General features: G+C 43.9%; 1 protein-coding gene across 5 annotated transcripts in view; it reads left to right on the forward strand.

Annotated features, from left to right (window-relative positions):
• Positions 1 to 6,065, forward strand: part of EXOC6B (exocyst complex component 6B) — a 649,953-nt gene extending 643,888 nt beyond the window's left edge. For 4 of the 5 annotated variants that reach the window (XM_036908371.2, XM_057497096.1, XM_036908369.2 and 1 more), the window contains one exon: positions 2,674 to 6,065. In XM_036908371.2, coding sequence (XP_036764266.2) covers positions 2,674 to 2,800 — 127 coding nt within the window. In that variant the 3' untranslated portion in view covers positions 2,801 to 6,065. The remainder of the gene's footprint in view (positions 1 to 2,673) is intronic. The other variant, XM_057497097.1, reaches the window with a different exon arrangement.
• The last annotated feature ends 9,991 nt before the right edge of the window (positions 6,066 to 16,056 follow it).

Genomic DNA, 16,056 nt, shown 5'->3' on the forward strand with positions numbered 1-16,056 from the left:
CTCGGCATTGCGAGTGCAGGGCCTTGAACTTCAGCCCTGATGGAAGGGGAGCCCTCAGCAGTCTCTCCTGCCTCCTGGGTGAGGCCAATGGCTTTAAAGTCTGGAACCCTCATCTCCTATGGAAAACTCTCTATTAGAGGCAAGACCTAAGCCCAACATTCTCAGTGCCCAGCTGAAATGGAGCACGTTCTTGCCTTCTAGTTGGTGCCAAGTGAGCTCTGGGATTGCTTTAAGCCAGTTCCCTCTCCCAACGGTCCTTTACTCCTCCGTTCCTGAGACTCTTCAGATCTAAGACGTCCTGGCTTGTCCCCTTCCTGTGGATCAACAGCGGGCTGAAATAACCAACCTCTCTTAGTGTTCTGGAGGCCTAGCCAGTAACTAAGCCATGTACTTAGCCCTGGCAATCAGCAGGGTTTAAAAGCTTCCTTCCAAGCACAGTAGGGCCAAAGGCCATCCAGATCATTAAAATCCAAATTTCCCAGCCTCATAGGAATCAGTCCCTGTACCTGACCCATTCCTGCTTCTCCCACAGCCAGCTATACCACTAAAACTTGACACTGTCTCCTTTTCACCCTGGCGCTTCTTAGGATTAGGCATGGAAACCCCAAAGGCCTTCTGAGGACATTCAGGAAAGAGAAGAGGCCCCTGTGTCATTGGGAGATGGCCATAGCCAAAGTAGATCAGGATCCTGGGCTTACAGATGGGATGGGAGGTGAGCAGGGCTCTCCTTTGGTTTTGGAGCATCAGCCCTCTGGGCACTTGAGTTTATCTTTTGAGAAATCCTAACTCCAGGCCCTAAGGGCCAAGAAGTCCTAGAGACTCCTCAGAGAGTACCCTCTCCTTCCCTTTCTCCTGTCTTATTATGGAGCTTCCCAATGAGCACTGAAAGCCCCTCTGGCTTCCTGTCTCTGGGCTGCATCAAGGAGTCGTGAGACTGATACTCACATAGAATGTCAGATTAAATATCCTATAATGTAGGATGTGTTTTTCTTCTTTCTTCTTGTTGGTTTTGGTTTGTGTTGTGCTGTTTAGATTTATAGTGTGTCCAGTAAAAGAAATAGTCTAAAACCAGGTCGGTTCCACAAACAATTGTGTGATTAATGTGTAAGGGACTAAACAGAGTAGCCATCGTAGCCTTGAGGCCCCACTGTCACCTACCCGTCTCCCTCACTTCCCAGCGCTGGCCTCCGCATGGGGGCAGTTGCACTTTATATTCAGGGCTGAGTTTTTTGGTGAGTAATTGCAGCCTAAAGGCCCACAGCTTAGATCAGAGAAAGAAGTCTCAGTTCGTAAGTGGCTGTCACTGTCGGCCAGAACCCTATAGCTGTGGCACTCATCAGCACCTCCTTACCACATGGATATAAATGCCCTTGTGGGCTCTCTGGCCTTTTGACCCACCAGCCTCTAATCTGCCCCTCTGTACAGGGCCACTCCACAGAAAAAAATGGGCCAGGATTGGCCAAAGGCCCTTGGGAAGTACACCTGGGAGTAGTTCTCCCCAGTGCCGGTTCCTTCCCTGCCCTCTTCTAGCCTGTCTCCATGCAGCCCAGGGAGCGGTAAAGTCAGAGAGCAACCCAGCTCCCCCGGGGTAGTGGTGAAGCCCAGCTGTGCTAACCCCAGGGAGAACTGAGTCTGGGCAGTGGCCTTAATCTCTAACGCTAGAACTAGCTGGAGGGCCAGCGTGCAGAGGCTGGGGCCAGAGGTAACAGTCACCAGCGGATGTCCAGGGCATGGGCCCTCTGCAGGGATTAGCAGATTCTGCGTTCTGTCGCAGTGGCCTAGTCAGACTTGGGGTTTCCGTGACCACCTCATCCTGGCTTTGACTCTTTGTTCGTGCTTCCCAGTTAGGTCTCTCCATCTGACCAGAAGCACTGGCCAGAACTGTCCATGGTTTGTGCTCTAAGAGTATGCCCTCTCTGGAACTTAGCATGACCCAGTAACAGAAAGTTCTCCAAAGGCTAAAGGTCTGAGGATACAGACAGACCATTGAGAACTCAGGGGCTTCTCTTGCCTAAAGACCTGGTTTATCAAGTGAGAGGATGTCCCAGCTTTGTGTCACCTGCTTTTCTCAGCACCATGTGCTCTTAACCTTACTCTGAGACAAAGAAAATAGATCAGTCAAGCCCTTAGTTTTGTTAGGGATGGTGTGGAGTAACCAGCTAGAGTGAGGTTTTGAAACACACTGTGGCTTTCAGTTATTCATGTCTTCTTGAAATTGCTAGTTAAGAGTGTTTTCCTGTTTTATCTTTCAAACACCAGCTCTAAGGTCTCAGCAGGATTTCCTAGGCTCATGAGTGATAGGTGGATCCTAGACATTCTGTAAAAACCTATTGACCAATAGGGTGTAGCATGTCCCAGATACCTAGAACATTTGCATACCTGGGCATAGAAGGAAAGGAAGTAGGTGGGGTAGGTGTGGGCAGTGAGGGGCCTGGCCCCTCCATAGCTGGCTCTTGACTGTTTTCCAAAGGCAACTAAAGTTGGGAAGGCTATAGGGCCAGCAGGATACTTCCTGAATATTAGGTAAGTATTGGCCTGACGAAGGAAATATTCTGGACTCTCTCAGCTCTGGGTGACAGTTTAGATACACTGTGCTATCCCACCTCCTAACCGTTCTCCTTGCACTGTTGTCTCCTCAAACACTTTCTTCTCTTTCTTTTCTCTTCTGTTTAGGATGAAGGACACTAGCCGCAAGAACAACATGTTTGCACAGTTTCGGAAAAATGAACGAGACAAGCAGAAATTGATTGACACTGTGGCCAAGCAGCTCCGGGCACTCATCAGCAGCCACCATTCATGAAGGCTGGCCTCGGGCTCACAGAGGCTGCTGGCTGCGGTCCACAGTCTGGGACCTGGCCCCAGCTGGCCCTGCATCTGTGCATTCTTCTTCAAAGAGAACAAATGTATTTTTTTAATAACTATGTACAGTATTCACATAACCTTTCCCTATAGTACAAGAGGCACAAGAAGAAGCAAGGACATAAGGTGTTGAGAGGCAGGGACTCGGGGGCAGTTACACTGTGCTCTCCATGTTGTCCTGAAGATGGTGGTGTCAATCCCCATATGCTGGGCTGCCTTCCCTCCACGGCTCTGGAGCTTAGGTCCGGAGCTCAGAAACACAACAAAATGGGCACTTGGCACAGGGAGGTAAGATGCATAGGCAACACAATAATAAGGTATATCCTGTTCACTCCTGGATGCCCCCTCACCACGCAGGTGAGGCTGAAGCTTCGTGATGTGAGGGAAGAACTGGGAAAGCTGTACTAGTTAGTGTGTGAAAGACGAGCGCCCAGTCCTGGAGGTTCATCTCCTCAGCCCACTGATGTTCACTGGCTGTAAAGCAGAATGATGGCTCATCCAGCCCCCCAGGGGTGGCAGTTTCTTTAGCTACATCTGGCCTAGAGCTTTCACTGCTGACTCCTCCGGGACAGGATGGAGCCAAGCGTGCATGGGTGAGACCAGCCTTCATGACTAACAAGTCTGCCTCCATGCCAGGAGGAGCATTGCCGCATCTCAAAAGCCAGTGTGAGTCGAATCAGAACATCCCTTCCCAGTTCATCTCATGTCCTTCCTTCAGGGTCAGGACGCTTAGCTCAGGGCGCAGGTCAACACTTACTTCCTTAGGTCTTCACAGAGAGTCTCAGAACTGACCCCTGCCAGCAGTGTTGTGGCGACAGGCCGGATTCCAAAAGCCTGATAATGGCCCTGATTTTACCCTTTGGTAAAACCTGAAGATTGCGTAGGATGGTTCCTTTGTGTTTTCAAACCAGCTTTCTGGCCACCATCTTTAAAGGCAGTGTCACTGGCTCTGCACTGTGGGGACAGCCACAGCCGCACGGTTGCCTGTAGGGCCGGAGCCACTGTCACCGTGAGGTAGATGGGGCCCAGGCCCAGGGCCAGTGGTTTGTTGCCTCTGGCACAGCTGTCCCTTGCTATGTTGCATCCTCAGCGTGAAGCTCTTCTTGTTCAGACTGGCTTCTACCCTCTGTTGAAATCCACACAGCGGTTTTCAGGCCTCCTCTGAGATAGTTTGTCTATAATCCTATCCCACAAACTCTGGAGTTTGCGAAGTGAATGGATCCTGGACCATCTAGCGCAGGGGCTGTGTCTGCTGTCCCAGGTGGGCCCCAGATACCAACTGCAAGGTCAGTCAGAGGAGCCTGAACTTGAAGACACTTGAGGAAGATGCTGCTGTAGCTACTCGCAAGAGTGTAATTGTGCATCACCAAACAATGACAAATAAGCCACACAGGCCTTTCCAGCTTGGATTAGTGGGAGAGGAGGCCCATCAAACAGAATTCCTCACCACCCTTGTCAACCACAGAGCTGCTCTGGGGGGGAAAGTGCTTCCTTGTTCATTCTCTACCTCCTACCAGCCCCCACCACCATGACCCATCACAACCTGAAAACCAAGGGGAAGAGATTAGTACCCAGAAACACAGCTTCCCTCAGAGCTGGAGAGACCAAACCACGCGTGCGCTCCATGGAACCTCTCTGAGGTGCGTCCTCAGGGCCAGGCGGCTGGCTGGGTCTAAGGATGAGTGCTGCCACCTAGAACTACAGAAGCCAAGGGAAGGCAGGGGGCCCGTGGAGATGACACCCAAGATGCCATCTCCCAAGCCCTGGACTTCACTGAAAGTGAGCGAGAAATGATTACTTTGACCTCAAGCTCCCTCCACCAGTCCCACATTTGCAGCCAGACCTCCATCAGCTTTGAGCGCTGAGACTTTTGAAGTGGATTGCAGAAAACCTTAAGCAAGTCACAGTTTTTTGTCTCTTCCAAGAGTGATTCTTGCTGGTTTGGGCTTATATCTGTCCCCTGGGAGAACTGTGCTATACAGGAAAAAGTGATCTGGGTGGGGGAATGGGGGTTACTCTGGACCTTGCACACACCTTTCTTTAGAAGTTCCTTTAAAGAAAAAGCCTATTCAGCCCAAGACTCATGAGGGCAGCCCCTTTGGTGGGTCTCTTCTTCCCGCTCAGCCTGCTTTCAGTCTCCCCAGCAAAACCGTGTGCTGTCCTGAGTTTTCTGGGGAGACACGTTCTTGGTGGGTGGAGAAAAATGGACCAGCAACATCCAAGGTGTTCAAACTGGTGAAGTCGGGTTCTGTAGTTTTGTCTATAGGCCTCTGGCTTGAGGAGACTTATGCACAGCATATATGCCCACGCCCCTCAGAGTTCTAAGATCTGGCCTCAGATGCCCATAGATGTAGAAGTGCCCTAGGGGGCCTCAATAAGAGCATAAGCACATAGGTGGCTTGAAGCCTCCTGGCTCTATTGTTGGTATGAACCCTTGGCCAAGTTCTTGGGGAAACCAGGTCCATATTTCTGAAGGCACAGCCTGGTTTGGAATCCTAGTTAATACATTAATATAGGCAGCTTGCTTAGTTTTCACATTCATAGGAAAATCTTTGAGTAAACTATAAATGAAGCTGTTGGGAGTAGGGAAGAACAGGAGCTGGAAATTAGAACTACCAGTCCCTGTTGACAAAGGGAATGTAGAACCTCCAGGAAGTGTTCCCCAGAGTTTTCACTCATGTCAGGCCTAACAGTCTCCCAGGCCTCAAAGCCAGCCTAGCTGCAGTGCACGCTTGACAAGTGCTTGCTCAGCAAGTCCCAGACCCGGGGCCCTTTATCCCCAAGATTGGCACTGGCCATGACCTTCCTCATAAGGCCTGTGAGCCACACTCCCTGGGGCCTGCTGCAGAAATCCCCCTACCTTAGTCTCCCTTCTCCCAGGACTCTTCCTGGCTTCAATTGCCTCTTTTTCTTTCTTTCTTTCTTTCTTTTTTTGTTTGCCTGCATTTGCAATTACTTTACACTACTGTGTTGGCAATGGCTTTTTTTTTTCACAAATAGTTACACATGTGTGGAGAAAATTTAGGAGAGTCCATTTTTTTTAACTCTAAAGGGAACTTTTTTCTTTAAAACTCACCAGGAAAGCTACTGATACATAGTCAGGCCTCATGATTAGTGGAAAACCTCTTATGTAGAAAGAGCATGTTTATTCCTCCTGTACATTTCCCTCTTTTAACTGCTATTAAAGAAGAGAGCCTATGTACCTATTTCAAAAGGCACGGTGTCGTCTCATGGTTTTTTGGTTCTTCCGCCCCTTTTGCACAGTGCAGCTCTGGTTGGTGAACTGGATGGCAGACATTGCACCCCCTCAACGGGACTGAGGACTAGAGCAGGCAGAAACCTGGTGGGGAGGAGAAAGCCTGCCTGCCAGACAAGGCAAGGGCCCTTGGAAACATCTCAAACTCCTGGGTTATTAGCTTCTCTTATCTATACCCTCAACACTGACATCATCATCGTCACTTAAGAGGAATAACTTGAAATTCCTGAACCATGCTAGACAAATTAGGGCCCAATGTGTTTTGAGCACCAGCCCTGCCATGGAAAGGCTCCCAGGCAAATGAGTGATGTGGGACTGTCCAGAACGAAGCCAGACTAAGGGAAGGGGAGAGATGAGCCTACTTTAGACCTCAATGTGGAAGAGGGACAGGCATCCTGACCTAAGACAGGAACAGGTCTGGGCAGGGAAGACAGCACAGAGAACGCAGGATGTTAATTAGCTGGGCCCTGAAGGAATTTAATTCAATCTTTGTTAAGCTATGGGAGTATTTTAGGTGCAGACCACACTGGAGTGAAAAGCTGGCATAAGGCTGGTATGTGCTGGCAAGGCAAGTGAAGAACCTGGTAGGCACATCTGAACTGTGGTGAGTAGGCTGGAAACGGTGTTAACGGCACCAAGCCTGCTTGCCCCTAGGCTGGCATGGAAGTCATGGTAATAGGATGGAAAGAATTTCTTCAGTAACAAGTCTGGCTTCAATCCCTGCTCTGCCATCTGCTAGCTGGATGACCTTGAATAATTACCCCCCTAAACCCCACAGTCCTCATCAGTGAAAGCAGAATAGTGGTCCTGATAGGGTTGCCGTGAAGTGTCCATGAGCAAGGCATGGTCAGAATCCTTAGCCAGTACCTGGCTTTCCCTTCCCTCCCTCCTCCCCAAGCCCAGTGCAGGGGTGATGGTAGGGAGGTCTTTCCAACACCTGTGCATGAAACAGGAACAAACCCTTCAAATCAGCCAACTGTCTTAGAGGGGAGCCAGCCCTTCACGTGGAATCTGCTCCTCAGTCACCACATGGAACTTTTTCTGCTCTCATTTTAGTGCCAAAACTTACACCTCCTTCCAGAATCAGAAATACTTAACAAGGGGTCCCTGAACCCTTGGAATACGCATGTGTGGATGAGTGTACCTGTGGCTAGCAGCCACATGGCTTTCATCAATGTCTAAGAGAGATGCATGACTAAAATAGTGAATAATAGCCAAATTCCTTTGGAAATGTAGATCTCCCCCTGAGGGAAGGACCGCACCTCTAGGCAGTCACCCCCTCTCCCTGCCTCATGTATAGTTCTGGCAGGAGACTTCTCAAGCCCTGCAGCTCTGCCACCCACTTTGCCAAGAAGCCCTGAGGAACCCCAAGTCACACCTAAAAACCCACACAGCTACCATACTTAGCTTCCTCTCTCCATAAAGGCTAGGGTCCTGCGGGGGCATGAGGACCCTCCACTTCTGAGAATGCAGACTTCCCGCAGGTTGGGAAGATCGCAGACCAGAGGGTCCAGTGCAGAGACAGCCTGTCAAAGCCAAACTGAGCGCAACTCACCCCAGAACATTTCCCATAGCTTCTGAGCACTGACTGGTGCAAGGTCTCACCTAGGGCCTTACCCAGCGACAGACCACCAGCCCTTGTTGGGGTGCTTTGAGGGGGAAAAATCACAACAAAACCTGCGGTGGATGTGAAGCAGTCACCAGCTTGCCCTTTTTCTCCTAGCCAGGCTCCTGATCTGCTCACCAGACAGAGGAGGGTGGGAATAGCTAGCGAGAGATAAGGGGAGGGAGGGAGAGAGAGTGCCAGACCCATTCCCCAGCGGCCTCAGTTTTAAATTTAATGGGCAGTGTTTGCCGGGAATGAGAGAGCCTCCAGGCCCAAGGGGCCAGAAGACAAAGGCTTTTGAGGAAGTGCTAGGAGGAGAGCGTGAGGGCCGGCATTGTGTGGGAGAGCTACCCCTCTATCTGTTTCGATCAGCGGGTGGGGTTAGGGTTACCCTGCATTTGGGGCTCCAACTGCCTTGTGGGGTCTGTGACAGCCCTTGTAATGGTAATGGAGGGGACTCTCACAGGGGCCACCCCTTCGTGGGCCAGCAGAGAGGACTGAAGCTCCCATTTCCTCACGGTGGGGGCAGGCTGTGGGCCCTGCTGAGGGTACCTTCCAAGCCCAAGCTATGACTTTCCGTCTCTCCAGATTTCCAGAAAAGGAATGGAATCTGAACATTGAGACGCTTTTCTGGCCCTAAACAATCCTTCCATTCTCTAGGCTCAATGATGGGTCTATTTCTTCCTGTAAATGGGTCTCGTAATCTTCAACTTTTACCTTTACTTCTAAGGGTAATTAGTTGTTCTCCCCACACACTCCCCTCTCTGTTACAAGGCTCAGGTTAAGCGGGATGGATGGCTTTTCTTTCTCTCTATTCTACGGAGTGCTCGGTTTAAGCCGCTGGAGCAAGGCCCTGCCCTCTCCCGGGAACCTCTTCTTCAGAGAAGCCTGCTGGGGATACACCATTTTGGTGGACGCAGGAAAGGGGCCTCTGGCTATCCAGCTAAAGGCTTCTCAGATAGCCATTTCTGAGCAACCATTTCCCTTTTTTCCCCCAGGTATGTCTCCAAGGTTTGGGGAAAGGTGCCAGGGAAGGAGTTTTCAGGTAACTCTCAGAAGCAAAATGGAGGGCTAAGTGTCAGTGATCTGGACCCTGGAGACAAAGGGAGGCAAAGATGGGCAGGAAAGAAGCAAGAGCACAGAACCAGAGTCTCTTTTTTCCGCCGGAGTGAGGAGAAACAGTGAGGCCTCAGGCACAGGGCAGCATGAGGTCACTGAGGAAGGAGTGAGAATAGAGCCTGCGGGGGCGGTGGGAGGAGAGGCAGGCTGTGCAGCAGTAAGTTGAGCCCCAGAGAGACTGATGACTTCTAGTATCTGTTACTTGTCTGATGCTTCTGCTTGATAATGAGCTCTTTGACGACAGGACATCACACGCCTGTCTGAAGCCCCTGCAGCACCTGGCCCAGCAAATGGCACATGGGGACTCGTGACCAACTGCATCACACTTAACAGTGGGGACCGTCTCTCCCAGGGAGGGGCTCTGAGAGGGGCACTCCCTGTCGGGAGGAATATCTTATCACTGACATTGTTTAGAAAGTGTATGATGATAATAAAAAGCAAACCAACTTTTAGTCAGTTCTGTTACGGTTTTAAAGTTCTCTATAAGCATGTACCGCCCCACTCTTGGTACGCCAGTGGAGTAGGAAACAGGCTAAAACAGATGGAATGAAATGGGGAACCAGCATAGCAGTTTAATTCCTGATGGGCAGGATGTGGTCCTGGTCGGGGAGGTAATACTTGGGTACAGTGTATGTGTGTATGTATGTGCATGTGTATGTGCGTATCTAACAGAGTGGGGGCTTCTCCCACTGAGCCCTAATCCCAGTTCCCACTTGAAACCACTGTTAACAGTGTAATAAGCTTCTTTCAGGTCATTTTAATATGTATACACTGACTTTTTTCACAAAAAAATTATAATCATAGTGTATTATATTACAGGTTTCTTTTCCACTTGTATCTTAAACCTCTTTCATGACAACAAACAGAATTTCTTCATCCTTTATGAAGCCCATGAGTATTTCCATTGCATGGATGTACCTTGAGTTTATTTAACTAATTCTGAGTCAGTGTATGGGACGTTTCAGACATTTCACTATTGTAGACAATATTGCAGGACACTGGTGTACATCTTTGCCTTCTCACTTAGGTATTTCTATAGCATAAAATTTCAGGAATGGAATTGAATGCTTAAAGGCTATAAATATTATAAATAGAAATTGTGTATAACTCATTTGAAAATCACCAATTTTCAATAGTATATGAGTCTGTTTCTCTGTATATCCTCAGCTCTAAGCAATACCAATATTTTTCATTCTTGCCAATCTTTTAAGTAAAAAATGAGTCCCCTTTATTTTCTCTCCATTTCTTGAATTTATAGTGAGCATAATCATCTGCTTGTATTGTTCAGTGGTCATTTGTATTTCCTCTTACATGAAGTAGCTATCCATATATTCTGCCTCTTAACAAAAATTAGGTTGTTTTCTTTTTCTGTTGATATGTAGCTCTGTGTATTTTTAGGACATTTAATTATTTGGCATTTGCACTGCAAATATCTTTCCCAGTTTGTCTTTGGAGTTTATTCATGGCCCACAGCATTTAGAACTCCTTATTTTGTAAGTAACAATAACAACAAAAAAAACCAACTTAGAAAAATTGACTGAAAACTTTCACTGAAAGTCAAAGGTAGCTCAGGATTGGGTTGATTCAGTGACTAACAAATGTGAAGGTCCTGTTTCTTCCCTTCTCTCTGCTCTGCCTTGCATAGCAGCAAGGCCACCTTGAATATCACTTCCCTTCTAGTGGCTAAATGGCTGTCGTTTTTCCAAGTTTCACATCTCCACACCATGTTGTGCAGACACAGTCTTCCAATAGCCCTCTTCGGAGAGTCTGTAACATAAGCCTCCAATACTTAGGCCCTAACTTGGTTTGTATGTCATTATTTTTTATCAGGACCATGCTACAGGCTTATTGCTTAGACCAGGGTTGCTTGAACCAATCTCTGTAGCAAGGGCAACAAGATGGCCCTGGCAGGTTAAAACAATCATTTCTCCTCCCTAGAATTTGGAGGAAAGGGATGAACATACTCCATCCCTCAACAAACCACAGGGCAGCTACACATGGGGAAATGGTGGAAGGAATAGTGAAGAAATAGGCCATAGTACTCACTACTTGGTGTTTTTTGCCAGACGGAGGGTTTTTGATTGTTGAAACATCAATTTATCAGACTTTTCCTTTATGCTGTTCAGATTTCACATCAGGCTTTTCTCTCTTCAAAATTATAAGAATATTGACCCAGTTTTTCTTCTGATAGTTCATGTTTAATATATTAATCCTTTATCAATTTGAAATTGACTTTGAGGTAGAGAATGTGGCAAGGATCTGGCATTTTATTTTTTCCAAAAGGTTAACCAGTTGCCCCACATCACTGATTCATTTTTAAATGTCATCTTTCCTTTTATCCTAGGGTCTATTTCTGGACTTTCTTAACTGTTCCGTGATCATTCTGTTTCTGAGCCATTGCCATATTGTTTTAATAACCAAATCTGTGTAATCTGTTTTAATCACTTCCTACATCTTGCTTTCTCTTTGAGAATGTTCCTGAATATTTGAATTTTTATTCTTCTAGGGTAATTTTATAATTATTTTTCAAGTTTAAAAAGCTTTATTGGAATTTTGATAGAATTGTATTGAATTTTTATAATTTATAGGTAAATAACTCAAAGCCTGTCTATGCCAAGATAAAAGAAGTCTGTCCATTTATGCATCACATTTATGTTCCTCCAATAGTTTTAACATTTTCTGCACTTAGATTCTTCACATTTCTTATTTAACAGTACAATTACGAATGTTCTACATTCTAGTTCTCATTACTATTGTAAATGAGATCTCTCCTTCCATGTTCTGTATTTTCTCTTTTTTTGTTTTAATTACAGAAGTAATATGTACACACCTATCAGACTGGCAAAAGTCCTGAAGTCTGATATTAACAAATATTAATGAGGCTGGTAGGAAGATATATTAGTACAAATACTTTAGAAAGCAGTTGAATGGTACATATCTAAATCTCTTATCTGCAATTCAGAAATCCAAAAAGCTCAAAACTGAAAGTTCTGTCTTAACTCATTTGGTGGCAAAATCTGACCTGATGTCAAGCTATTTCTCATCTTCATTTATCCCACTTATATTGTGGATATATATACTTTTCACCACAGAAAAAAATAATATATTTGGTTATGGAATACTTCCTTAAACCCTGCTGAGAGTGTTAAGTATGGCACATACACCATACTGCCTTTCTGAAATGCAAGAAATTCTTGCTCTGAAACACCTGGCCCCAAGGGTTTTGAACAATGTACTGTGGGCTTCTATCTGATAAAGCTAAAGATGTGCATGTCCTAAGAACCAACAATTCCACTTTGAAGAATATTCCCTAGAGAAATCTACCTACATGTGCACAAGTTAACATGTATAACATTGTTCATCCTAGCATTGTTTATAATGATGAAGAACTTAAAATAACCTAAATGTCCATCAATGGGAGAATAGATTAATTGTGATATATTCATCTACTAGAATAATATACAGCAGTGTAGCTGTACTATATATAGTATAGCTACATATCGACATGAAGAAATCCCTAAAAAGTTTAATTTAAAAAGTTGAAGAATGACAACAGTACAATACAATTTAAAGTTTGAAAACATGTATAAGAGTAGTATACATCAAGTTCAGTGTACTAACTCTCTCTGCAGAGGGAGGAAAAAATGAGTTCTCCCTTCCCCCAAGGTGCAGAGTAGATTTTTAAAAATTCATCTATAAAGTATAAATTTCTTTTTAAAAAATCTGAAATGAATATGGCATAATGTTGAAATGTTTTTACAAGTAGATTTATATTGTACATCATGGTCTCCATCTTTTTAATGGCTGTATAGTATTCCAAATTGTGCCTCTACCTTGATTAAGCCATTTCCTTTTTATTTAACTTGCTTTCACTTGCTTATTATTATAAAACTACTAAAGCAAACATATTTTTGATATCTTTTTTTGCACTTGTACAAACGTTTCTATAAGATTCCTAGTAATTCCTAAGAGCAGAATTACTAGGTAAAGGATATACATTTTACATTTGATAGATAATGTCAATTATCTTTCAAGTGACTATACTAGTTTATACCCTTGCCAATTACATAGGACAGTGCCCATTTCCCCCCACCCTCAATAAGACTGTCAGAATGGAGTGGGGAGAAATGATATATTAAATTGCAACTGCCAGTTTCTGTTAAGCTGAATCATCTTTTTGTATCTCATTAGCCATTTACAGTTATTCTCAAGAAAATGCCTGTTGATGTCTTCATCAGTTAGAAGTGTCCAGCTACTAACTGAAAATGTTCTGTGAGTGCAGTAAAGAATAAGGTAGGAATTTTTTGTTTTTTTGCTTGTTGGACATAAGAATTCTGGAAGTTTAAGCATAAGCAATACAGGACTAGAGCAGCTGAGCCCAGACAGCTGGGCCCTTTCTTTCTCTTTTATCATGCTTAGCACGCTTATCATCTCATAGGCACAGGACAGCTGCTTCACCTCCAGGCATTATACCTACTTTTCAGGCAGAAGGAAGGAGGAAAGACAAAGAGATAAAGGCCTGGGCAGGCTGACTCTGTCCCTTTCTTAGAAGCAATGACTACCATCTTTCTTTAGGTTTATAGAATTATTTCCCTAAAATTATGTAAAGTAGTCTCAAAATTATTTAAATCTAAATTGCTATTTAAAATTAGCTTTTTATATTACTTCCTCTTACATCTTATTGGCCAGAACTGAATCACAAGTCCACCTTCAAACCAGTCATGGCCAAGGGAGGAAGATTGTCATGTCTAGTTTCAATCAATTTTGGTTCATTCCCTGTAAACTCCATGAGAGTGGGGTATTTTGTCCACAGCTTTATCCTCAGTGCCTAGAAGAGTTTCTGCCACATAAGATATGCTCACTACCTTTTGTTCAGAGTATGCATGAATGAAGAGAGAAACAGAGCTGGAATAGGGCAAAGGATCTGCACCACTGTTTGAGCCAACATGAGTCATATTGACATGTAGCTATACTATATATAATAGAGCTACACTTCCAGAATTCTTATGTCCAGCAGGGAAATCAGGGGGAAATGAATGTTGTCAGGAGATGGGGTCACAATAGCCTTGGCCCATTGATCCAATTGATGCTAACTACGTAATTTATTATGTATGAGCAAATACTTTCTCCTAGTCTTTTACTTATTTTTTAAATAAACATTTTATTTTCAAATAATTTTAGGTCTACAGGAAAGTTGCAAAGTGGTACTGATTTCTCACATACCCCTCAACCATTTTCCTGTATTGTCAACATCTTGCATTACCATGTACATTTGTGAAAAAATTTAAAAACCAACATGGGCACATTAACATTAACTTAACTCAGACTTCATTAGGATATAACCAGATTTTCCATTAATGGTCTCTTTGTTTTCTGGGATTCAGTCTAGGATACCACACTGCATTTTGTTGTGATAGCTTCGTAGTCTTCTTTGGTCTGTGACAGTTTCTCCTTCTTTCCTTTTCATGATCTTAACAGTTTTGAGGAGTATTGGTCAGGTATTTTGTAGAATGTCCTTCAGTTTGCATTTATCTATGTTTTTCCCTTGATTAGACTAGGGTTATAGATTTTTTGAGAGAACACCACAGAAGTGAAGTGTCCTTCTCATTATATATCTGTGGCTACATGAGCCCATGTGACATCACTCATGATGTGAATATTGAACTAGGATATGGCAGTGTCTGCCAGTTTTCTCCACTGTAAGCCTACTATGCACATTCTGTTTATTAGAAGCAAATCACAAATTGAAGCCCACACTTAAGATGGTGACAAGGGGAGGTGCAGAGCTAAGCTTTACCTCCAAAAAGGGTATCATAATAAATTATTAAAATTCTTCTATAAAGAAGTTTTGTCTCTTCTTCCTAGCATATTTATTTAAATCATTTATTTGTATCAGTATGAACTCAACTATATGTTTTTGCACCATTTTTTAGTTTTTTGTTGCAGTGTAACTCTACAGCATAAAATCCATCATTTCAAAATGTACAATTCAGTGGATTCTTGTATGTTCATAATGTGCAACCATCACTAACTTCAGAATATTTGCATCACCCCAAAGGAAACTCTACTCATTACAATCACTACAGATTCCACTCTCTGTCTCCTGAATCTACTTCCTGTCTCCATTTATTCACCTATTCTAGACATTTCATATAAGTGAAATCATATGTGTCATTTTGTGTCTGGCTTCTTTCACTTAGCACATTGTATTCAAGGTTTATCCATATTTGTAGCAGATAGACTTCTTTCTTTTTATGGCTATATAATATTCCATTATGTGGATATGCCATATTTTGTTTATCCATTCAGCTGTTGATGGACCTTTGTGTTGTTTCCACTTTGGGCATAAATAACGCTGCTATAAACATTGGTGTACAATATTTTGTTTGAACTTGTGTTTTCAGTTCTCTTAGGTACATAGAAGTGGAATTGCTAGGTCATATTGTAACTCTATGTTTAACCTTTTGAGAAATTGCTAAACTGTTTTTCCAAAGTGGCTGCATCATTCTATATCTCCATCAGCAATGTACAAAGGTTTGTCACATCTTTGACAACCCTTGTTTTTTTGTTCTTGACTTTGTTTTTTGTTTTTTAGTAGTTTGTCATCCTAGTAGGTATGATGTGATATCTCATTGTAGTTTTGATGTGCATTTCCCTAATCACTAATGATACTGAGAATCTTTCCATGTGCTTTGTGGTCATTTGCGTATCACCTTTTGAGAAAATTGTTGCTTTTTTAAAAAATTGGGTTGTCTTTTTATTGTTGAGTTATAAGAGTTCTTTATATATTCTGGATGCTAGATCCTTATCAGTTATGATTTGCAAATATTTTCCCCCATTCTGTGAATCTTTTCATTTTCTGGCAGTGCCCTTTCATACACAAAAGCTTTAAATTTTGATGCTGTACAAATTTATCTTCTTTTTGTTGTTGCTGTTGCTTTTGGTACAATAGCTAAGTAGGAAACTCTTGCTTAATCCAAAACCATGAAGATTTATACCTTTATTTCCTTCAAAAATATTTATTGTTTTAGCTCTTATATTAAGCCTTTGATCCATTTTGGGTTGGCTTTTGTATTGGTATGAATTAGGGGTCCAAATTCGTTCTTTTATATGTGGAGATCCAGTTATCCCAACACCACAAAGAATATAATTTTTTCCCTATTGAATGGTCTTGCTACCTTTTTTGAAATCGATTGACTGTAGATGTATGGGTTTA

The sequence above is a fragment of the Manis pentadactyla genome, chromosome 2, assembly GCF_030020395.1.
Source record: "Manis pentadactyla isolate mManPen7 chromosome 2, mManPen7.hap1, whole genome shotgun sequence".
NCBI lineage: Eukaryota > Metazoa > Chordata > Mammalia > Pholidota > Manidae > Manis > Manis pentadactyla.